The sequence below is a fragment of the Callionymus lyra genome, chromosome 19 (genome assembly GCF_982586985.1).
Source record: "Callionymus lyra chromosome 19, fCalLyr1.hap1.1, whole genome shotgun sequence".
NCBI classification, from domain to species: domain Eukaryota; kingdom Metazoa; phylum Chordata; class Actinopteri; order Syngnathiformes; family Callionymidae; genus Callionymus; species Callionymus lyra.
This window is the reverse complement of record NC_141836.1, coordinates 16,300,799-16,324,973: the sequence shown is the minus strand read 5'-3', so window position 1 is coordinate 16,324,973 and position 24,175 is coordinate 16,300,799. Positions and strand designations below refer to the sequence as shown.

At 40.0% G+C, this 24,175-nt stretch overlaps 1 protein-coding gene across 1 annotated transcript; it reads right to left on the bottom strand.

Moving 5' to 3' along the window:
• Positions 1-2,132: 2,132 nt before the first annotated feature.
• On the bottom strand, positions 2,133-6,963 carry emilin3b (elastin microfibril interfacer 3b). The gene is made up of 5 exons (XM_087781264.1): positions 6,826-6,963; positions 5,901-6,205; positions 5,492-5,838; positions 4,996-5,346; positions 2,133-3,729 (listed from the first exon to the last, which is right to left on the bottom strand). Exons 1-5 carry the CDS (start codon positions 6,903-6,905, stop codon positions 2,644-2,646), a joined length of 2,169 nt encoding a protein of 722 aa, XP_087637390.1. The 5' UTR covers positions 6,906-6,963; the 3' UTR covers positions 2,133-2,643.
• Positions 6,964-24,175: the final 17,212 nt, after the last annotated feature.

Here is a 24,175-nt window from a genome sequence, read left to right as displayed (position 1 = left end):
CTTTTATCTCAGCAAACATTTACCCATCTGTCTAACATACCAAGAAACCCTGAGCGAAGAGATGACCCACCTAAGTTGAAGAACTGATTCTAAATCCTGATGAAAAATCCTCAATTCCTATGCCAGGCACCAAAATTAGCTCATTTTTGGACTGTGAAATTGGGTTTTAATGAATAATATTTTGGTCGAGTCTTCCCCTGATGCAGAGGAAGAGTCCACCTGCTGTCACAGGCCCACAGTGGTCATCCTCTTGCATTTCAGCACACATTCGGTTTGCATTACTCGTTCTTGTTGACGCGAAAAAAAGGCCTAGAAACATCTGCTTCCACATCTCATGAGATGACACTTGAATCTTGATGACTGTCCTTTGCTCTCTTGTCATCCCCGGCCCTTGTCACTTCTCAGTCTATCAGCTTGTAAATTCCTACACAGTGAGTCAAGCTCATCCTCCCGGCTCACTTCCCCTCTGAATCCACTGTGTCGAATCCATTTTTTTCCCCCCTAAATCCATCCTATTTTGTGTATCTAGTTTTGTTGCTTCACAACTCCCTCTTCTTTATCCCTCCATGTCTTCCCTCGTGAGGTATCAAATGCTAAAGCAAGTGCCCTTCAACCCCTGACATCCTCGCCGAGTTTGCAGTTTTGTTTTATGTCTGTGCTCTGCTTTTCATTATGTTCCTGGAAATGGAGGCATGTTGTCTTTAAAAAACTATGTGCTGATGTGGTGTCAAAGATTGGCTGACAATGCAGCGGCGGTGCTAAGTCAACCTGTTTTTTTTACGGCTCACTTCCTCTGGTTGAATCGGTTATCAATGAGTCTCGTCTGACCCCTGACTCAACCCCGCTATTGTAATATCCGCAGCACATTTCCCGTAATGACCTGACTTTATCATACAATTACAGCACATGTGGAGAGATGAACCACAGCTGTCACAAATGAGTCCTCTTAAGCCGCTAACGGTGTATTTACAGAGTAAAGTCATCACCATTAATAATAATTTACAATGTAAACCACAATATTACAGCAAATAAAACGTGGATTTATGTGTTAAAGTAATTAAAAATGTTAGGAACCAGATAGCATAAATTTCTCACAAAATTATTATTAATCTGTTTCGGAACAATACAGCTATCTGCTGTCCTAACAAACTGATTTAAATGTGACGGCCATTGCTATTAAAAAATAATTTTGGATAAAAACATTGGTTGCAACATGTTGCTGCTCTCTGAGTGCCTTGTTTTAAGCATTTAAAAAATAGCTTGTTGTCTCTTTAAGTGTCAGTTTAAGTTGTTTTTTCTACAGTGGTACCCAACCACCATTACCAGCTGTTAGGGATGTGTTACCAAGTCACACAAAAGCAAAGAAAATGATTACTGTCTGATAGTTTTTGTATTTAAAAAACACACCAGATTTTTTTTTCAGCCTCTAACTTTCGAACACCAAACTTCTTGTTTCGATCATGTTTATTCAAAAGAAAATTTTAAAAAGCTGGCAAACTAGATTCAAACTAGATCCTTGACAAACAGCACTATTAAAGTTTGATTCATTTTTACATTTCCATCTATTTTTATTTTGTTTTTCATAAAATACCTTGATAAGCTTTATATATGCTGCAGCCTGTTTTGTGCAATACATGTTTGGGTCTAAAAAATAAATAAATAATTAACAAAAAATATGTTTCTTTAATTGTATTTATGTTCAGGTAAACATTTACATTTATTTTTTACCATTTTAGGCCACTTCCTTGATCAGGAAGCTGGAAATCGACTTAAAGAGAGGACGTAAATATTAAGTATAAAAAAAGTTAATTTTGCTTTTCTGCTATGTATTTTACCTTTTTTTGTTTTGATTTTTTATTTTACCGTGGAAAGAAATAATAATAAAAAAAATGTTAATAAAGTATATCATGGAAGACAATAAAGCAAACGCCTTAATACATTTTTTTAAAATAAAATTAAACGTATCTAATAATTTTGAAACTTACCTTCAAATGTGTCGCCACTGCATATACTTTACCTGCCTAGTTTTCTCAGGTGAATCCTTCTATCGTCATTTAACCTTCATACCGTGAAAAGCATATCAATGATGTAGAAAAAGCAACTAGAAATGTCACCTTAATGGCACAACAACACTTTGTTTTGGACTTTATTTCTTCTTCCGCTACATTTCACATGTCGTCACTGCCCCCCAATGGTTCATTTTGGAATTGCTCTTCGACCTGAAAAATGTTGCAAATAGTAACAGGAAACAGTCCCCAAAGCAGGAAATATAAAACATTCCGGAGCATGTTCACACAGGGAATATGAACAACAAATAGCACCAAGTTGATATACAGTATTCAGAGAGAGAGCACAGATATGATGAAGTGGGCGTGCTTGTCCTTAGTAACCCGTAGCAGCAGCTCAAGTCCTTGTTTTTCTGTTGTCATTTTTTGTGCACAAATATCTGCAGAATATGAATCCTTACAATGCAGTCACTTCATATAAGTTAAACGGTACAAACAAAACACAAATGCCCGATAGTAATACGTCTTGAAAGGAAGTATTGGCCAACGATACAACCTCGTGTGAGTCTTCGTAGCTTCACCAAGTCATTGGACGCACAGGTTTTTCTTTCATTCCGTAGCTCACTCGCCACTGGTCTCATTTTTGGTTTTCCTCGCCCCGCCTCGTCTCCCCTTTTAGCTTTTCCGACTCGGCCAGGTAGGAGTCGGAGTGTCTCTCCAGCTCGGCTCGGATTCGCTCCAGCTGCTCCGCCAGCTCGCCCAGGCTGCCGCACTGACCTTCGACCTCGGTCACCCTGCTGTCCACGGCCTTCACCTCCCTCTGGACCTCAATGGCCGTGCTGCGGCAGCCCTGGAGCTCGCCGGACAACCTCTTCTTCAAGGCCACCAGCTCTCCCTTCAGCTGGGCGAGCCGTCGCTCGCCGGCCCCGAGGAGGGAGGACTGGCGCCCCACGATTTTGGTGATCCCCTGGACCTGGTTGAGGAGCTGGTTCTCTCTCTGCTCCCAGCTGGAGTTGGCGTGGGTCACCTCGCCGGCGATGTAGCTGATGGAGTCCTTCAGCCCCTTCAGGGTGCGGTTGACCGAGTTGATGTTGACCTTCAGCAGGGTGATCTCGCCGTACACCGAGCCCTCCGAGTCCTCCTGGGAGATGCGGAAGAGGAGGTTCTGCAGGGTGTTGTTCAGGTGGTCCAGCTGGTTGGACTGGGTGTCCAAACGGTTGGTCATCTTCTTCTCCACGTCTCCACACTCCTCCTCCACTTCAGAGGTTCTCACCCCGCCCACCGAAGGAGTGGATGGGAAACAGGAGGAAGTGCAGAGCAGCTCTAGGTCCACCAACTGTTTCTGGACTCCGTCCAAGTCTCCCTCGAACTTCCTCCTCATGGACTCGATGTCCGTTCCGAGCGCCGGGATCACTTTGCCTTCCAACAGAGCCGGCGTGGTGGCATTGCTCAGCTCCTCCACAGCCACGAATACACGCTCCTCCAGGGTTTTTAACTTGTCTTCCAGCAGGTTCTTGAAGCCGTCCAGACCCCCGGGGAAGCCAGCGTTGGAGCCTTCCTGCGTGGAGTTGAACTGGCTCACGATGTCCATCAGGCGAGTCTCCAACATTGTCTCCACGTGAAAGCTTTGGTCCATCAGGGCGGTTTGGAGTTGGAGCTGCGAGTCGGTGAGGCCTTTTACGGAGTCTTCCAGTAGCAGGACTCGCTGAGACAGAGAGTTTACCTGAAAATGAATAAATGAAGATTATTTTCAATTCTTAACCCCTGGAGACACAAGATGTTGTATAAAAAACAACTAAACTCTTTGGTTTCTTGATGGCGTTAAATTTGGTTAATACATCAAAGTAACACAAAAAAGAAGAATGTATTGTTTTTGAGACACAACTGTTGTCTTGTTTGTATTTTGTTTTTTAATTATTTGAGATTTGTAATAAGTAGGACTTATGTATTATATTTTTTAAATGAAACCTTTTCTTTGTAGAAAAAAAAAAAAGTTGACAATTTCATTATTATTATTATTTTTATCGTAAGTTAAAATTCTATCAATTGCATTGTTAAATTTAAGTAGTACCAGGTGTTTTTCTGAAAGTTTGTTTGTTGAATGTTTCTATCTCTTATTTCGTAGCTGCTGTAGAAGTCTTTAGCTAAGATTCCTGCTTGATGTTTTGACTGGAATGGGCTAAATGTGTTAACACCAGATGGTGCAGGCTTAATTTGGACTAAAAACTAAAAGGAAAATAAAAAGAATTATGAAAAAATGTATTTCCTCTGGAGACACAACATTCTTTTTTCTAATATGATCACCTATTATTAACACACCATCACCAATGACGAAGAGAAAAAAGACAATTCCAGGGTATATTAGTATTGGGATTATCCTGTGGAAGGAAGAAACACAACATTTTTCTTTGTTCTGAAGGTCGTTTTGCAAACACAATAAAATGATAGTTATTAAAATAATAAATCAGAATTAGACTTGTTTTTATAGCCATTATTGGTGGAAGGTTCCACCAATTAGAAACTTGCTTAGGTACATATGTGCAACATAAAACATGTAAATATATCACCTTAAACATAAATAAAATACAGTCTTACTAATAACAATTATAATAATAAGTCATGTTTTGTATGAAGAAAACATTCCATTTTCTTTGTTCTGGAGTAACAGCAATTATTAATAATAATAAATAATAATGAAAATAATGAATATCAATAAAAAATTATTAATAATGATAAGTTGTTTTATAATTGACGGCCTATAATAACTTTTTTCTTAAAACTACTTTTACATTGTGTCAAGTTAGTAATACTTAATGGTAGAATGACTTCAGAGTTCTTGACAAACATAGACATTTTTAATCATTGTGTTTTTAACTTAAAAAAAAAAAAAATCACTACAGGATTTTGTTGAAAGTGTCCCTGATTGTAGCTAAGAAGTCAAAACTGAGCTTCATTCTGAGCTTCCACACTTAATGACATGAAGACAAACCTGTCCACAGCAGCTCTCCGTAAGAGTCAGTCCCTGGATCTGAGCCTGCAAGGTGCCCAGCTCCTGCCTCAGGCCCGTCTCCCTCCCGTCCAGGGACTGCTGCATCTGCTCCTGGCCGTTCATGTGCTCGTGGTGACACTGCTTCTGCACCGCCCCGATCTTCTCGTCGCAGTGGCCCTCCAGGCCCGTGAGGCGGCGTTCGAACCCGTCCAGGATCTCGGCCTTGACGCCGGCCAGCTTGGCGTCCACGAGCTCCACGACTTGGGGGGCGGTGGCGGGACCAGGGATGGGTCGACCCCTCGCGCCTTCCAGCAGCCCCTTGAGTTGACCGTCGTGACCCAAAACCATTCCCTGAAAAAAAAGGATTAAGAAGTCAACAATTGGAGGAGCCAAGGTCTTCAGGAATGTCCCTTGAAGGTGCATCAAGCTGAAACTAACCACTTCCTGAGACATACTTTTTAGGCCAAGATTCTCCAGTTACAGATGTCAAAGGTACCTGAATTTCCTCTATGATATGAGTCTTGGCTCGCAGTTCGTCCCTCACTTCTGTCACCCTCCCGGCGAGGTCCCCAAATCCATTGAACGTCTCCCCTCCTTCCAGGCCGTCGGGGGTCCCGTCGGGGAGGGATCCGAAGCCGACGGCGGCGTCCGGACTTCTGGGCGAGAAGGGCATCAGGGACACCAGCAGCTTGTTGGTGTCTTCCCGAAGGGTGGTGCGCAGTCGTTCTTCCAGACCGGCCACCACCCCGTTCAAAGTGTCCAGGCCTTGCGTGAGTCGCCGGAGATCCTCCTCCATGCGGTCCAGACGCTCACCGGTAACCCCCGAGATTCCGAATCGACCCCCTGTATCGTCAGAGGATAAGATTAATACCAGAATAACTCTGGTACTCAAGAAGACCGCTCACCATAGTTCGGTTTCCCTCCTCCACCAGGTACTTCTCCTGTTGGAATATTTGGGAAGGGGCTCCCCGGTTCCAGCTGACCCTCACCGGGCTTCTGATCAACAGAAGGTCTAGGCCCGTGAGGGTATCCTCTCACCCCCGGGCGAAATGGAAGAGAAGCTCCATTGAAAGGCGGGACCACGACGTCGGGCTGGGACGTGGGGCCCTCGAAGCAGTTGTCGCCGGAGTATCCCGGACAGCATCTCCACTCCAGTTCCGTCACCGTCTTAGAACCGATCTTGTACTTTGGCTTGAAGATCGTCCTGTACCTGTAGAAACAAATTAAATTAAATTAAATTAAATTAAAACTACGGTTTTGTCCTTACTTTTACTAAAATACTTGTGATTTTAGGAGTAGTTTTGGAAATAAAATGGGATTAACACAGATTCAATCTGGATTTAAAATGGTGAGAGAAGTGAATGATGTGGCGGGAAACACACATTTATATTATGTGGTACCCGGTATGACCACTAGAGGGAAACCTTGATTTAAGCAATCGCTCAGTGAACAAAACAGATCTAAGCATATGGTTTTCCCTTTGAAGAGATCTCACTTGAATAGTCAGAGTAAATAAAAGCTATGAGTGAAATTTAGAAAATTTAATTTATATCATCTTGGAATCAAGTTTTCAAATCTTCTCACTGTCATATGGTATAACTTCTGAGGGTCATATGGGGATATCTTCACAGGTCCTGCCAACAGCCATATGGATTAAATGGACATGACACGGTTTTGGAAATGTATGACGCATATGATCCAAAACATCCTGGACCTCCTTTTTTTTTGGAAATAGTCTAAGTTAGAAGTTCTTTCCCAAAATCTTTGGACATGTCAAGAGATTGTCAAAAGATTTGAATGATTCCCCCGAAATGAAAGTCTTCAACTCACAGGACAACGGGACACTTTTGTCCCCAGATGCACTTTGTGGTGTACTCTGCCTTCACATATGTAGATACTCCGTCCTGCATGATGCATGTGATGTTCTTCTGGACGACGTATGCACAGTGGTTTCTGAAAAAAAAGAAAATGAAACATGGTGAAATCACTTGAGAGGATTTAAGGTCAATGGAGGTCCCTCCATCCATCCATCCATCCATTTAAAACAGTGTTGAACTGAAAGTCCTTTTTGTAAATGGCTGGCGAGAGATAACGTTTAAAATAAACGTTTTTCCAAAGTTATTTTAAGCACCTGCTGATAACAGGAAGCAAGTTTTGTAAATCCAGAAGAAAGTTCTGGAAAGTTTTGGACCTTAATATACATTTTTCATATTTTATATTGTGATAGTTTTATCCTGAACAATCTTCATTAGTGAAGTCGAACTCTAGCTGTAATTTTTACAATTTTCATTGTCTGTACGACCCACCCTGAGAGACCACCTAACTTTTACATTAGAGGGTAAGAGACACTGTTTTTTATGAAGTACTAGGATTTTTTTTCAACTTAATAGAAAGATAAAAGGTTTGTTTAGTGAACAAAGAATATCAAACAAGGAACTCAAAAATCTTTCAGTCAAGTGGCAGCGGCGAAACAAACCATTTTTGACATTGACGCACTTACCCTATTTTGACACAAGGAGGAGCCAAAAATGCTTTTCAAAGACTACTTATAGGGCCTTTTATTAGAGATGGAATTCAATGACAGATGGGAAAGAAGATGAGCTCAGTTATTAGTTGGACAGCAATCTGTGAAAGTTTCTTTACGCTTAACCAATAACTGGGAATAAAAACAGAGATATATCAAATGTAATGTTTTGTGTTTGACATGTTGGCTCTCTGTTGAGTGAGTCACACACTTAAAAGGTGCACAGTCTTGAACTGACAAAGTGTTTTTTCAGGTTTACAAAATGCATGTTGATGCAAAAAGAGTCCTTGATATCAGGGATGACACAATTGGAACTGACTCAAAGTCCACCGAGGGTTCCGACATCATTTGTCTCGGATGAGGTGAAAGCCTGTGTCTTTATACCTATAAACATCTGCATTCTGTTGTCCAGAGATGCTTGGTTAGAACACTGATGTCCCTGGAATAAGGCCATCATTTGTATTTTGGCAGGCATTCATCACGTGTTTGCGTCTGCGAGTGATGACTTCATGTGGTGTCATCACTCGAGTCAAGGAACTCTAGAGCTTGGAAGATGTTCAGATAAGACAGGAAGAAGAAAATGACTTTTTTTCCCCCCCAACTATTTAGTCATAAGCGTTGCTGGATCAATGTATACAAGAAAAGTTGCTCTTATTTAGGTCATGAAAAAAAAACTACTGATCATTTTCATCTTAGAGTTTTTGCCAAAAGCGCTATGGCAACAGCCAGAAGATCCTCAGCTCCCTGTGCAACACAGGAAATCCGCACTCCTCAGCCTCACATGTGATGTTGAAGCATTTCTCTCATTCAGCGAGGGAGCGTTTAGCAGCACATGCAGGACCTAGCATCGCTCGACAGCTGTTTCCCCGACATTAAGAAGGAGCCTGGTGAGAGATGGAGAGGGCGAGGAAGGCCTGTGTGCCAAGTTAACAGGTTCAGAGAGATTACGGGCGCCTGTCAAAGTCGGCGTGAATAAGCGGGAAAGTGCTCTCTGCTGTGTTGACGTGTGTGTGGCTTGTGTATCGCTGTTCACACAGATGTAGAGCGGGGCAGGTGGTGATGTTTGAGCGCTTTTTCTGGTTCAATTTTAATCCAGGATGATCATGAAAGGCCATTCTTAACGGTTACCAAGTGATTTATGGAGTTATTCAACAAGAGAAAATGTAGGATAGACCTGAGAAAAGTGGGGCCACATGTGGCCCTTTGACTGTTAATGCAGCTCACATGAGTTCACAGTTTACTATCAAACTGATGATGAGAATCTTATTGATTTTATTTCACACATGAACACGTTTTTATTGTCTCTTAATCAAAAAGATAATTGCAAAGATAAATTATAATAAAATGCTTTCATGTCATACTTCACTTGTCTTAATGTATATTAAATCATATAATCAGCAATTCAAACTAAACTTAACTGTCTTGGCATAACTTAATTTTGTAATATCCTTATGAACAACAAATATTTTAATATTTTTCAGGTTGTTTTTCCTTGTGACGCAAATATTCTTAATGGCTTTCCCATAATATTAATGATCTTTTTCTTTTTCCTAAAGTTGCCTTAATCAGTTGCCTCTTATTTTCTTTAAAAAAGCTTGTCTGTGCCAAGACATTCCTTTGAATATTGTCCTCTTAAAAGTGATCCAAGTGTGTGTTTTTAATGATCGCAGCCTGCACTCGTTTACTAGCTAAAATAGCATGTATTATATTTATTAAAAGATGAATTTTAAAGTTAACTATGAGTTATAAAATGGCAAGTTCTTCACTTAACTAACAAAAACAGCATATTCAATTTTTGTTTAATGTTACTTAAAGAAACAGTGTTCTTGTAATAACCAGCCCATTGACTGATGTAACTACAAGTACACAAGAGTTCGAGTTGTTCAACTTGTCCAGAACTCAGATGCCCGCATCATCACCAGAACCACCTTCATCCATCACATCACTCCTGTACTTCTACAGCTCAACCGAGTCAATCCAGCATCCAATTCAAAATTCTCATTTTCACATTCAAGGTCATCCACAATCTCGCCCCTGATATCTCTCTGATCGCCTCCATGTCCAAACTCCCCAAGATCCTCCTCCTACATACACCTGTCTGTCTAAATAAAATGGATTATTATTGTTATTATTATTATTATGTAAATAATGTTTTTATACAAGATGATTAAGACATGGGAAATCCATTAAAAAAATAAATGAGACTTTGTGCTAGTTATATGTGAAACTTTCCTGAAAGTTTAAATACATTTTGACAGATCTGATGAAATAGTCCAGATGTACAAGGCGCTGGTTTTGTGGCATGACCCTTCTAACCATCAGGGGGAGAAAAAGTCCATATGAGCTTCTTCTTTGTTCTTCTAAAACGTCCCATGTTGTGTTAATTTATCGCGGACAGATGTGTGAGCGTGTTAATACTTTTCGCAGCATAATTTTTCTCAACATAACATGATCTCTGACAGTGAGACCAGGTCCTGTGAATCGATATTATAAAGAATAAAAAAAAATGTGACAGCTGACAAAGAGCAGCCTCTGTGAGTGTGTGTGTGTGTGTGGAATGTACAGTAACCATGTGACTCCTCTCACGTTACATAGCTGATCAATGTGGACCGCGTTGGCCGTCATTCAGGTGCACACGTGTTACCAAAGAGCAGCCTTCACATCGACAGGAAGGTTGATGTCATTTCTTTGAGAACATTTTTTGCTCGCACATTAAAGAATCGCTTTTTAATTAAAAGTATTTTCAAAGAACATCTTTATTCCAGCCCGTTCGCAGATATGAGAAAGGAGTCCAGCAATCCCACACATCCATGACAGTTTTAATCTTCGTGAGTGTTTATTATGTCAGCTGAAGTTTCACAGCCTCCGGGTAGCTTAAGACTGTGGTTGGTCTCCAGGAATCCAGCAGAATGTAAGTCAAGTAAAGACGCCAATAAACAAGATGCTTTTGGGTGGGAAATGAACCTGATCGGGGGTGACCTAATCTGATCGGAGCATTAGAGCTTTTCAAATCAACTTTTCCTTCGCTTTAGACCACACACGATATTGTTGATTTTTATTTTTACATTCATTTTTATTATTATTAAAATGAATAAAAGAACAACAACAAATATTATATGTAAGTAAGTAATTTTTATTTATATAGCGCTTTTCCAGACCAGGGTCACAAAGCGCTTAAACAATCAAAACAATATTCAATAAAGTATATACTTTAAAGGTCAAGATAAAACTGATAACACAACAGGAGTTCCAGAAAATCAAGGAAAAGCCTGAACAAATAAAAATGTCTTTAAGATGTTTAATTTATTGATCCCGAGATGGAGAATTAGAGTCTATATAACGATTTTGTTAATTTTACTTAATTTTCCACAATTTTCTGGGATTTATTTTTCCACTTTGTCAGGTTTTATTCTCCAGTATTCCCTCCCAAAGAAATCTAATAATTTTTTGCCCTTCAAAATGGTTTATTTTATATAATTTAACTGAACTTTTGACTTTTCTTTTGCTCATTTTACTAAAGATCTACAGTTTCGTTTTCAGCCATAATCATTTTTCGGTGTTTGACTTTCAACACGAAGCTCTTTCATGTCTTTTTGCAACATATATCGTCATCTAATGTGTCATAATCATCCCTTTGAACTTCCCATGCTCATTCCACAAGTGTGATAAAAAGGCACCGCCCACTCACATGTGACCTTACACTCTCCACCCCAATCAATATCAAAACACCGCTCCCGTCGCCAAGAGTCAAAACCCACATTTCTTTCTCTTACCGGTTTCACTTCTAACCTACTTTTTCTTTTTTTTAACCACAGCTCTGTTCACACTGTAAATATTTCCAGTGTAGTATTACAGTTCCTAAATCGCTTCAGAACTTCCCAGGGGAAGCGCAGAATTCCCATCTCAGATTCTCACGTGAAGCCCCCCCCCCATCCCTAATATCATTGCTGCTGGATCTCCACCCTCTGCATGGTCCGTGAAAACACACCTTTCCTTCTTTTTCTTCAGAAACCTCCGTGCTTGATTTATTAAGTTTGTCCCTCCGTTGCTTCTTCGTTTCTTCTGAAACTTTATTGCCAAGACTGTTTTGACAATGTGTGGCAACGAAAAGGCTCTGACCCTCGTCATTACGAACCGCCTTCTCACCTGCAGGGTTCCTGACCGTTTGAACTCCGGTCGCCTCCGACAGATTTATGACTCGACTGTGCCAAAATAGAAAACCACGAAAAAAAAAAGCACCTTTAGCGAGCGGTTTGAGTTTCCTCGAGCTCAATAAATGCCTGAACTAAAAACTCTTCCAGCCCAGCTGGTTGACAAGCTTATGGCGGCTGTAGGTATACAGATGTTAGAGTGCACAATATATGGCTAGTACGTCAAACAATCAGGGTATTGATGATCATTTTTCAATAATATATAAACTTTTTCAATACATTTTTTATAAAAAATCGATAATGGAACCTTTATACCATCTGGATCCACACATATTTTGAAGGATTCTTCGTGATTTTTTGGGGGAGAGTCGCACTAGAAGTTCTACATCTATGATCTGCCGTAGAAGTAAAAAGTCGAAATATGTTCACTTCTCTCTACAGATCGACGAGCGAGCCGATTATAAACTTCCCGGGGCTCGAATGTCTTTGTTCAAGGGTAAACCGGCATTTGTCGCCGCTTAAGCTCCGTAATCTTCGCGTTATAATCAGCAACAGCTGAGCCGCGATGAAAATAAAAGCCGAGGTTCAAGGATGAGCGTAATTATCTATTAACAACTCCGCTTGGATGTCAGCACTTCCCAGCTGCCGCGATAGAAGCGCAAGGTTGTTGTAACAGTTTTTACTCGGCGTGTCTTGTGTTGAACATGTTGAACGCAGAGTTAAGGTAAAAGTGTTATTACGTTACACCAGCTTCATATCTTCATGTCACTTTTGGTGACCCCTGGCAGGACACCTGCTTCTTTTCAAGACCTCTGCTGGACACTCAGGAAAAAACTTACAACAGCGACCCATAACCTTTGACCTCTGCCAACACTAGGACCTTTCCCCTTTGACCCCTGTCTACTAAATTATTGTAGGCGCCTCGGACGCTTCTAGCTGTTGACAAGGCCCTTGCTGTGTGAGTGTTCCATATAAAATAGACTAAAGCTCATATATTTAAAGTTTTTTTTGTATAAAAATGAAGTGAAATGTTGTTTTATTTTTAATTAAATGTTTAACTCATAGAGTAACTTTTTTCAGAACAGATAAATAAAAAAAATGTTTAAGTTCCTATATTTTACTTCATCCACAAGGTTAACGTATTGAGTATTTCTTTCAAGAAATAAGTTGATCATGGAAAAAAGAAAGAGGTTATTCAATTTTGGTGGTCTTATGTACTTCAGTCTGGAATGTTTGGAATGTTTTAAAGTTGTTTCACTTGTATTGTCCACACACCCAACTACAATCAGGACTAAATTAACTCATTCACGTTAAATATTCTGGGAATCTTATCGCAATATTTAATGTTTTTTTTCTTCTTTGCCCCCAAGAATTGACCTTGTTAAGCCCTGGTCCTTCGCTTAGCTAACATTAACCTCAAGCTCTTTTTTTTTTATTTTGTGCCAAAACACAGCAACATAAAATGACTGCCCCCCGGGGCTTTGAGTTTGGAATTGCTACTTATTATGTCTTGACCACAGGAGTACAACTAAACCAAGATCTCTGGTTGCCTTGAACGACGGTCATCCGATGACCTCAAAATCATCTCTAGACAAATTGTTACATATGAAAAGAAATGTTTGTTTCTTCTGTTTTTTGACTTGTATTTTCATATAATTGAACCAATTCAGAGAACCTCCATAGTGCGACACATCGACCTCTCGCTTGACTCCTCCAGCGACAAGCAGAGCATTGTAGGCGTCCAAGCGATGTCACAGTCTGTGAAGGAAGGGTCATATTTCGTCTCTGCAAAAAGTGACTGCATTGACTGGAAGGAATGGCCGTGAAATCAAATCACGCCACGCTGCCAATACTCAGATAATAATTCTATGCGACGACCAAGGGTCTGTGGCGCACCAACAGCTGAGTATTTAGGTCTATGTGGTCCGTAGAGCGGTGGTGGTGGAGGAGGGGGTGGTGGGTTGGCATCATGAGTTAAGCAGCTAACAACAACACAAACAAAGAGTACAGTTCAGAGACACGGTGCAGAAATGCACTTTCACACAGTGACAAGTCGCAGCACGTGTTCTAATTCCCTTGACCGGTCGACAACTGGGATCGTATATCACCGGCGGTGGTCTTAGGCTATTATTTGCCCCCAGGAGGGCCACTGTGTTCAGTTGGGTTGACACTCCAACAAGGGTTTGACAATGTGTGACTCTGTGTACCCGCAGAAAGTGATTTTATTCTCAACCTAAAACGTTATGTAAAAGAGAATAACCCAAACTGCATGAAAGCATGTCCTGAAAAATCACTTTTAACCAGTCAACTGACACTTTAAATTATTTTTTTACCCTATCTTGGTATGTTTATTATTATTTAACACAATTAAAGACAGGGTTATTGAGGTCCTACGGCTCTGTTGTTCAGATGAACTCCCAGGATCCCTTTAGGTATCCCCTTGACCACCTCTTTATTTAGGAGCACATCTGGTTTGGTGACCCCTTACCTGCATCCGAGTCATGTTGGCAGCCCAAGAGCAGCCTTGATTATACCGTGATAAATTCTCCACTGACTATTTTTTTATGTTTTAATGTCAGGCCTGAATTTTGTCTGATATGTTTTTATTTAATTTCTCTGGGAGTTTGGCACCAAAAGGTTTTTAAAAATATACTTGATTTTTTGTTATTTTTTATAGAAAAGCCCTTATATTATAATATTGTCTTATTACTATTTAATTTAATGTTATTTAAAGTATACAATTATATCTGTATGTGTGTATCTCCAGATAATTGACCATTTAAGTAAGCCTATATGGGAGAAAAAGAAAACATATCCAAGTGAATCAAAAATGAGTGAATCACAGTGTGACAGTGGCGAGGAAAACCTCTTTTTAGAAGGCAGAAACCTCGAGCAGAACCAGACTCAGTTTTGACGGTCTCCTGATTTGACCAGCTATAACTGTAACAAATGCTATTCCTGCTTTTACTGTCAGACAAAGTCTGTTGGTTTATGAAACTAAAGATCAAAAGCTGGTTTGTCTCAGAACATCTTGCTGAAAAAGTCATCGTTTAGTAGCTACTTTAGAAGTCTTTTGCTGACATTCTTTCCCTATTTGTTTTCTATTTAAGCGTGTAGTGTCTCCAAATGTTTTTCATTGGTTAAAGTAAAAAAAAAAAAAAGATCCAGTTATACAAGTGCCCCTCTTTCAACAAAAAAAGACAAGTTGTTTTTTGTGTGCATATTCTAGGAAACACTATAATTATAATTTTTTGCCACCGTTTTGATTTGTTTTCATCATTCCATAGATGGGAAAATTAGTTTTCAGTATAGGAAATATGTCATAGTCAACTTGGTATTAAGTTGTTAGTATAAAAAACACTACACAGCTGCTCATACATTAAAAATATAGTAGTAAATATAAAGTTGCTCTCGGGTAAATCTAAAGTGTGACAGTGCTTGACGGGCTGGTGGAGTCTGGGTGAGCGACAGTGGCAGCTCCAGTGGAGCAGCAGGTAGCTGTGGAGCTGTCCAAAACCATAGCACTTCCAAAAGTTAGCCAAGCACAAGAAACTGTAAGTCCTGGCGAGGCAAACAACCAGCCTTTCCATTCACGACTTCCAAAACGCATCCTGGGATTATTTACTCTCTTTGCCGGGCCATGTGGTCGGAGCGATCCCGAGAGCATCCCGCTTACATGACAGATGCCTGACGAGAAACACAACATTCTTCACCTCATCATGTAGATACGAGAGGAATGACGTGAAGCGAAAATAACCTGTCAAACCCAATCAAACTCTAGCTGATAAGAACGCCGTTGCCTATGTATCGATATGAGGTTTCATCCACCACTCCCTCTGGCCCCGAACACAACTCACAAACACGTGGATCAACCCCCCCCCATCATTATCATCATCCACTCCCTGTGCTCGGGCTTAAAGAACCATCATATTTGTTTTGTTTCAATTGCTTCTACAGGCCGATAATATTTATCCGCAGCCACAGATGGTTTTAGGTGTGAACCACAAAAAAAGGGGTTGATGGTGAGAGTCCATTCCGGGATCTATTACAGAGTCGATGCTATAACTGAAACCACATTTCTGCCGGTGACATGAGCTGCTTCTCGGGGGAAATTCAAATTTAGGTGGGCCCTGCTGGCAATATGGGTCCCTCCCCGCTACCAAGAGAGAGAGAGAGGGACGGAAAGAGAGAGAGAGAGAATGCACACGTCTAATACGGAGCACTTACTTGTGGCGGGTCATTGGCTTGTTTGGCATGAGCTGAGGGTTGAGTCCAGCCTTGTACATGTTGTATCTGTTTCCAAAAAAAGGGTTGACATGACCAACGTGACCTCCGTAGTAAGTCCCTTTGCTGTCCACCATAGTTAGCAGCACTCCAAGCAAGGCGAGCGTGACCAGGCGACACATCTCGGTTGTCATCTTCTCTTTTACAACTAAGAAAAAAAAGTTATTTTTAAAAAAAGTGTCCAGTGGCAGCTTTCTCCTCAAAAAAGTTCCTCAGCACATGTGCGGTCTTGTCTTTAGTCAGCGAGCCCTGAAGCAGACGTGAACTCTGCAGGGCTGAAGCATCAGCAGCATCTTCTTTCCTCTGTGCCCTTCAGCTTGCACTGAAGATTGGACCAAGGGGGAGAGGAGGCTAGTGAGGCTCAAGAGGGAGGGGAGAAAAAAAAAAAAGAGAGGGCAACACCACCAAGGTGTTCTGGAGGAGGAGGGGGAGCGAGGGAAAAGGGGGTGGATGAGAGAAGAGTTTGTGGAAGTTTGAGCTCCATGCACCCGCAGAATGACTGTCCTCTGAGCTCTGCATGAGTGAGGGTGTGTGTGCAGGCAGCAGTATCTGAAGGGGGCAGGCAGACGGCCAGTATTTGCATAGCCCACCCCAACTCAAACAGGGGAGCAAGAGGGAGGACTGCTAATATGATTAAACACTTTTCCCTCACTCTCTCTCACTCTTCATTTTTACACTTGCTTTGGAATAAACAAAAAAAAAAATCTTTCCAACTTCTAAACTGTCAGCTCCAGGAGCAGCTGTACGTCGGTGTGTGTGTGTGTGTGTGTGTGTGTCTACAGGCTGCTCGGACGCCACCGAGCCGGACAACAATGGACCTCCTCCTTGCTTCGCTGCGGTCACTCATTAAAAATCCAAGCCATGGCTTCATTTGCGATAAACCTCCTCAACCCCCCCCCCTGTGCCCCCCAAATGCATGTCCGCGCTCAAGTGGCTTTTTATATTCGTTGGTAAAAAACAATCGCATCCACATTTTTGCTGGAATTATACAATTGAAGTTAATCCAGGCCAAAGGTGTCAAACTTAATCCCACAAAAAGTATTCTGGCTGAACACCTTTGAGTTCCTAGAGGCTTGATTTTTGCTCAACGCACAAACATACATATGGTTTCCATCTACTATCCTGCATCGATTCCTTCTTTTCTTTTGGAAGTTGCGTTGAGTTCCTGATAGCTACACGCACTTTTAATCAGGATTTAATGTCCGAGCCAACCATATGCGCGATAGGCTCCCACGGGCCATTTAAATTACCTCAGTGGTCCAAGTTTGGGCCCCCAGGCCTTGAGTTTTGACTCTTAAGTAGGTCTGGATCAAATGAAGACTAGTAGTTGTTTCACGATGTCATCATACAACTAATATATTCTTATCAGATTAAAAGAAACGAGAAACATGTCAATGCTAATCTGTTCATACAAACCATGGTTGTCAAACTCAAACACACAAGGGGCCACAATCTTTCAGCAGTCAAGGTCATGGATGAAACTACATTTTTATTCACCAAACTCTTTAAAACTGGAAGTTTGGCCTGATTGTGATATTGTATTTTCATTGCCAGAGGATGAATATATCCTTAATATATAATATTAATACATTAACAAATCCTTGTACTTCGAAATCATCCATTTAAAAAGACTCAATTGTCGACGCTCATCAGCTCATATTCAACTTTGGCATCTTCGAAAAGGTCACCAACAAGATTTTGTTTAGCCTGACTGGCTACATAAAGGTTATCGTTGGGCCATATTTGGTTTTACATTCTGATCCAAGCCAAACATGTCAAAGCCAACTGTTGCAGTGCAGTGTCCAACTTTTGGTTTGACCTCCATGATTTGCTTTAAGTAATACAAATTTAAGTTTCACTAGACTATTTATATATTAAAATACATTTTTAAAAGACTCTGCTTATATTGCTTTGGAATAATAAGACTATTAAAAACAGTAAGAGAGACACAAATGATGGATACTGCAACACAACGGAATACTTTTCCAAATTCCGAAATTTTCCAAACAGACCACAGATGTGCCGATAGTGATATTTCCAAAATGGAAATTGCACTGATGTGTTTCTCTTCCTCATAATGTAATCTGTCCTGAGTGTTTAAATACACAGCAGCAGCCACAGAGTACACAAAGTTGCGTCTCCCAATTTTACTACCTTCATCCCTGAACTCGTATAGAGCCACACTGGAAAGATTATGGGAGACTTATGCCAAATTCCATGTTTAAAAGGGAAAAAATGACATTAAATTTAATTGGTTATTTTTATGCTACTCTGCAAAAGCATGTATATGATGTGGTAGTTTCCTTGGCGCTCTTGCTGTGCAATAATACCATCCAGATCCACTGTAAATGGACCAAACCAAGGGTGTTCAATTCATTTTATGTATAGCCGTTTCAAATCATATAATAACCAAGACACTGGAAAAAGCTCGACCTCTCACTATACTAAGGGTGAAAGCCTAAAGAAATAAAATAAATGTGCCCGACTGTTCCAACAACTATACACGAAACTTCAATTTAATGAAAATTTCAGGAAATTTAACAACATGAATCAATTCTGGGGGTGTGCTGTAATTCCATCCGGATTCTGGAAGGTTTTGTCTTTCACACGTATGGCTTCAAACTGCTGCTGCGCTGTTTGGAACTAGGGAAAAAATATGGAAAGCCTGACTTTATAAAAGAGCTGTTAACAAATCACCAAATAAATTAACAAAATGATTTTATTTATTATTTTTATCGTTTTGGGTTACAAGATGATATTGCTACAGTACCTGGCCTTCGGGTCACCATGACCCTGAGATAACACAAGGGTTAACCATTAGGCCGGTGCCCTACTATATCGATATCAGTATTATAATATTATTTACTATGTTATATTCATTTTAAAATGATGAAATTCTTTAGGTATGTTTATACCTATGTTTGTAAGTATAAGCTTTAACTTGAACAAAAACTACATACGCATTGTCCCTTGACTCTCAGCTCACTAAACTTTCAAGGTCAATGTCAACCATCATCAACTAACAGCTGCTACACTTCCTCAAGAGGCAAAACCAAGGCTAGAGTTTGGCCGTGTATCAAGGATACTTCAATACTTGAATTCACCAAACAGCTTGAGCTTTACTTGTGTAAAAATGTCCAGTTTTATAGTATATCGTTTTTATAGTCTTTTTCATCCATTACATATGGGATTCGTTTTCCCAATCCAGTGTTACATATGTAGAGATTGGGCCTAACTTCATGTGGCTTGGGGGCCCCAAGTGGCCCTCTGACTGTATCTATGTGGCCTTGATGAGGTCAGAGTAAAACTACAAGACTGATAATTAAAAGAGCTTTATACGTTATTACTAGATCAACTCTTATTATAACTGGTTAAAATACCTTTGTTTTAAGAACATGTTTTTTTGAGAATGCTTTTTATTCTATTTCCATGAAGTCAAATAAAACGTTTCTTAAATGTTGCTTCTTTAATAAAACCTCTGGATCTTTCTCTTTCTTTTACATTTTCCCATCATATTTTATAATTTCCTCTACGAAAACAAAAAGCGTAATTTCCCAACCGTGCTCAAGAGGATACTGCTAATCATTTGTAGCCACAGGTGTGTGTCAGAATATTCCTTTTGGCTCAGCTTTTCCTTCTCTCTTAAAGACCAAAAAACAAATCAATAAGTAAAAAAATAATCATTGATCTTTGTCCGAACCCTCGGTTTGTTAACAATGCCAGCGTTTGAAGTGACCTCTGTGTTTGAACAGTTGGTTTACAGGATCCCTGTCACCAGAGTGTCTGTTTACTCGCCCTATTGACTCTTCATTGACGGGTCGTTGTCAAAGAAAACAGTTTCCATGCCATGCAGACGACCACGTTTCGCCAAGAGTGGCTTTTACTCTAATTGGCAGATTCATGGTGCAACGTGTCGGCGAGAATGATAAGAGATTCGAAAAGAATGTTGACAAAAAAAAGAAAGGAAAGATCGGGGGAAAGTATTTATGAGTTATGCTCTCTGGTCCTTTCATCCCGATCCATGGTATGCATCAGAGTGTGTGGTAACTTTGCTCCAGATCTCTCAGCAAGACTTTGGGAAAGACAGACAACGTGAGAGGGTATTTAGCTTCCAGCGGGAACACTCATCCGACTTCTCAGCCTCACGGATGAAGAGGAAATTATTTCTACATTATGACAATTCAGGCATAAAGCTCTATGCTGATGTGTTTTCTTAGTGGAATGATTGGCACAATTCTATACAGATGTCTATCCCTGCGTGTCGTCCAGATGTTCAGAAGAAAAAAAAAAGAAATCCTCCAGGATCATATTAGCTAAATCAATGAAGGTGTAATCCTGCCAATTGTTATGGAATGAGTGCATTATTTCAAATGTATCAGGAGGAATAATTAATTACAAAAACTGTTTTCCAAGCTTTGCTACATCTGTGAGCAATTTCCCTTCTTATCTGCTTTTCTTGACTTTTTTTTTTAATACAATAAATGGAAACCTGGACACAATTCAACAATTCAAAATTCAATGGCCTAGTGAGGTCGGCCTGTATTCTCGTCTGGTGGCGCAAAGTAGAGCTTGAATCCACCGAAATCCGGTGGCATTAAGGGTATCAGTAGTAGCAAAATTAATGGATCTATTTAATGAAACAGGACATAACTCACAGCCGTAACCCCGATATGACCCGTCCCATCCTTTGCTTTTTCTCCCAGATTCTTTACAGAACACATTTTTATTAGATTTACTTGCCGGGCCACGGACGAGGAAAATGGATAGGTTTCACTCCGGTGACATCAGCTGTTGAGGAATGAGAGAGATACTTGATCCATAAAGTCAAGACGCATCGTGAACTCACAGAAAACTGGATTACTTCATCAGCAAAGTGACAGATGAAGAACGAGCAGAGAAAGAATTGAAAAACGTCTTTATAAAAGGAGAAAATAGACATATCGGTGCCTGGGAACTATTATTTTCTGATAGTTAGAACTGGAGGAAAATTTTTAACGCCAGTCAGAAAATGTAAACCTTTAAATGTAATATCAGAAAAATTATCCTTCTTTTATCTATTAAGTGTTGCAGTCATGAAGCACAACTGGATATTGTTTGAGGTCTTTCTTTTTACAAATACTACAAAGAAAAAAAAAAGATGAGGTTGAGTTGAAAAATAAATGAAAGTTTTATACTGTGCAGACGTATGGTAATTCATCATCTTTTTACAGTTTGTATCAGATGTGTCTCAACTGTTTTTGGGAAGAAAGCCACACTTGATGGAGTGGGTCAAATATGATTGGTGACATCACACAAGTGGCCATCTCAGTCAGATGATCGACACATAAACAGTTATCTATTCAACTTGTTCTACACAAAACTAAGACTTTAAAGGTAAAACATTTTTAGCATTTAGGAATTAGTGTTAAAACTTAGTCCTGTTTTCAGCAGAATCTTTGGTTGGAAGCTTGTGTGACAATTTTCAAGATGTATTTTACAGTTTATGATTGACTAATACATTTAATGATAGAGGAACCGTGGGCCAGAAACAATTTGCTAAATGGCCCCAAAACAAATGTGTTTGTGGTATCCCTTGTTTTGTCTCCGGGTCAAGGTGAACGACCTCCACCACTGCACATGTATTTCTGGAAGCCAGGGAGGTCTTTCACCTTGACCCAGAGACAATACAAGGGATACCACAACACATTTGTTTTAGGGGTCACCTTGACCCTGTGATAACACAAGGGTTAAAGATCAAGACGATTATTGTAGTATAAAAAATTATCAAGTGGCATTTTGAATAAAAAACACCTTATCCTATGTGATATCATTTAATGTACATTTATATTGAATTATATATCATTACGTATGTATTACAACATTTTTGAATGGACAAGGAAAACTCACAAAAAAAGGGCAAATCAGAGTAAGAGCATCAGAGAAAGAAGAGCAGAAATTTAAGTTTAAAAACGAGTTGAATATATATTTTTTAACTTCAGCAACATTTCTACCTGGCATGTCTTTCTTGTTTGAAATGATGTCCAAAATATAAACCTGAATTCTTCAAACTTACAATGTAACTCGAAGGAAAATGCAACACAGAGAATTCAAGTTTTCTAGCAAATTAAACACTAAAATGACTCCCGTTATTTTAACCTGAGAGCAGCTGATCCGGAGCCTCACGAGGAACACAAACAGAGGATTTTCACAGGGGTCAGAGGGGCCTTCCTGCAATGGAAACTGCTGCTTTCCTGACAATGAGAACCGGAGGATATGAACTCATAAAGATGTATGGGAATGAAGTGGCATTTCGGAGTGTACACACAAGAGCCCCACAGTCACTTTTTCCACCAGTCTCAGGGTGCGCTCAAGTTCCTTATGTCGTTGTCACTTTGCGTCAGGTATGTGCCAGTGTTTACCGTCTGCCCAGTTCTGCAAACAAGAGAACGACTTAAAAGGTCGGGAGGGAGGGTGAAGAGGGCCTTTTTAAGAAGGTCTCCATTGTTACACTATGTTGAAGTCGATGATAGCTTTGGCATGGGTTTGAGGGGAAGAAATGTCAAGCCCTGGGACTGAATTCTGAACATCAACTGGTTTTATGTGGCCCACCCGAGCTGGGATGACCTTTAGTGCACACTAACGTGAAGCATTTATTCACCAATAGCAAGCTCTCCCTCTAATAATCTTCATGACAAAACAATGAGGAACATTTTATTTGTTATTTTAGAACGGGAAAAGATTCAAAATGTCAGCATTTAACGGCAAATAGAGGTTTTAAGAACACGCCAAGGAAAGAATTTTGCATTAAATTACTTTCAATAATTAAAAGTGCCAAGTGTTTAATTGTTTGTCAAGAAAATGATTTGAAAGGTTTGGATGATATTTAAAAGAAATTTCAGGACATCTTGAGGATTTAATTGCGCCCGTGTTCTGAATTTGCGTCTCATTACTAAAAGGTTTTGAAGGATTGATCATTACCTTTTTACGGATTCATATTGCTGCAAAATATACATTGTACATTTGTTTTAGGGTTACTAGGTAAGATTTCAAGAGCATTAAAAAGTGGGTGCAGTGGCACTAACATCTCTCTCCTAAATGTTCTTTTTTTTATAGGAGCAAAATGCAATTTTTGAATTGTGGACATTTTTGTATGAGCTCCCTGGCAGTGGTATTTGCTCCCTCAGTGCTTTTCCGGTGGACTAACTAAAATAACTGACCTGATTTAAAAAAATATATATACATTTCAATCAATCAATGTGGAGATTGTGTTGACAATATATTAATACATTATCTGATGTAAATAATAAATCAAATTAATTTCTTTTTTAATCCCACCAAAAATGCAGAGAAAAGCTGTAAACTTAATTATTTATTTATTTTTCCCATTTAGCAGTGGTCAATATTTCTGTGTTCTTTTGCCTAAATCCTTCGATAATACAAAATAACAACCAAGATCTGGTCTTTATTAAGCAAATTAACACAAAAACAACTGCAGACAGTAGGGATTAAAAGATTGAAAATATGAAGCACTTATGAAAGATATTTTAATCACAATCAAATATTTTAAAATTTAAGACGTTCTTGTTGCCAATTTGACCATCATATGTGTTCAGAGGTCAACCAAGTTACTAGCGGCCTTAAGGAAAAAAAATGATTTTGACAGCCCAGTCTGAAGGCAGTCAACGTGATTTATGGGTCGCTCACATGATGCATGAGCTCATTTCAACTGGCCAAGTTTCCAACTTGTGCCAAAATGCGGTTGGTGCGACTCAAAATTACGCAGGATCGGTAATCACTTGCGTCGCTGCGTGTTCACCAACACACACCGTACTCTGCTGCGGGTGCATCTGGTTTACATCATCACACCGTTGCCACCCAACGCAGATCTACCCTGACACACAGGCACGTATTTTTTTAAACCTTTTTATTCAAGACTTAATTATTCACCCGCCCTGAAGCGACGATACATACTACTGCGTTGACGCTCGAATACAGTCGTGGGTTGAGGTGCAGACGTTTGAGTTAAGAGCGTCTGCATGTGAGCCTGCATGCAAACACTTAGTACCCTAATTGCTGGCTTTGTGTTTTATTGTTAACGCCGCCAAGCTGGTGGGGGCAGTGGTCTGCCGAAAATATGAGGTGTGCTGAGATGAACACACACTCACAATGAGGCCCTTGTTTCCTCTGCAATGTGTTCTCAGTTGCAAAGCAATTAAATGAGAGTTTACTGGCCAGAGCTGCT

Coding starts and splice junctions, on each gene's coding strand:
- emilin3b (XM_087781264.1), bottom strand. CDS start 6,905: ATGCAGGACGGAGTATCTACATATGTGAAGGCAGAGTACACCACAAAG. Junction 5,839..5,900: donor AGGAGGGAAACCGAACTATG/GTGAGCGGTCTT, acceptor CTGACGATACAG/GGGGTCGATTCGGAATCTCG. Junction 3,730..4,995: donor CGGAGAGCTGCTGTGGACAG/GTTTGTCTTCAT, acceptor ATTCATTTTCAG/GTAAACTCTCTGTCTCAGCG.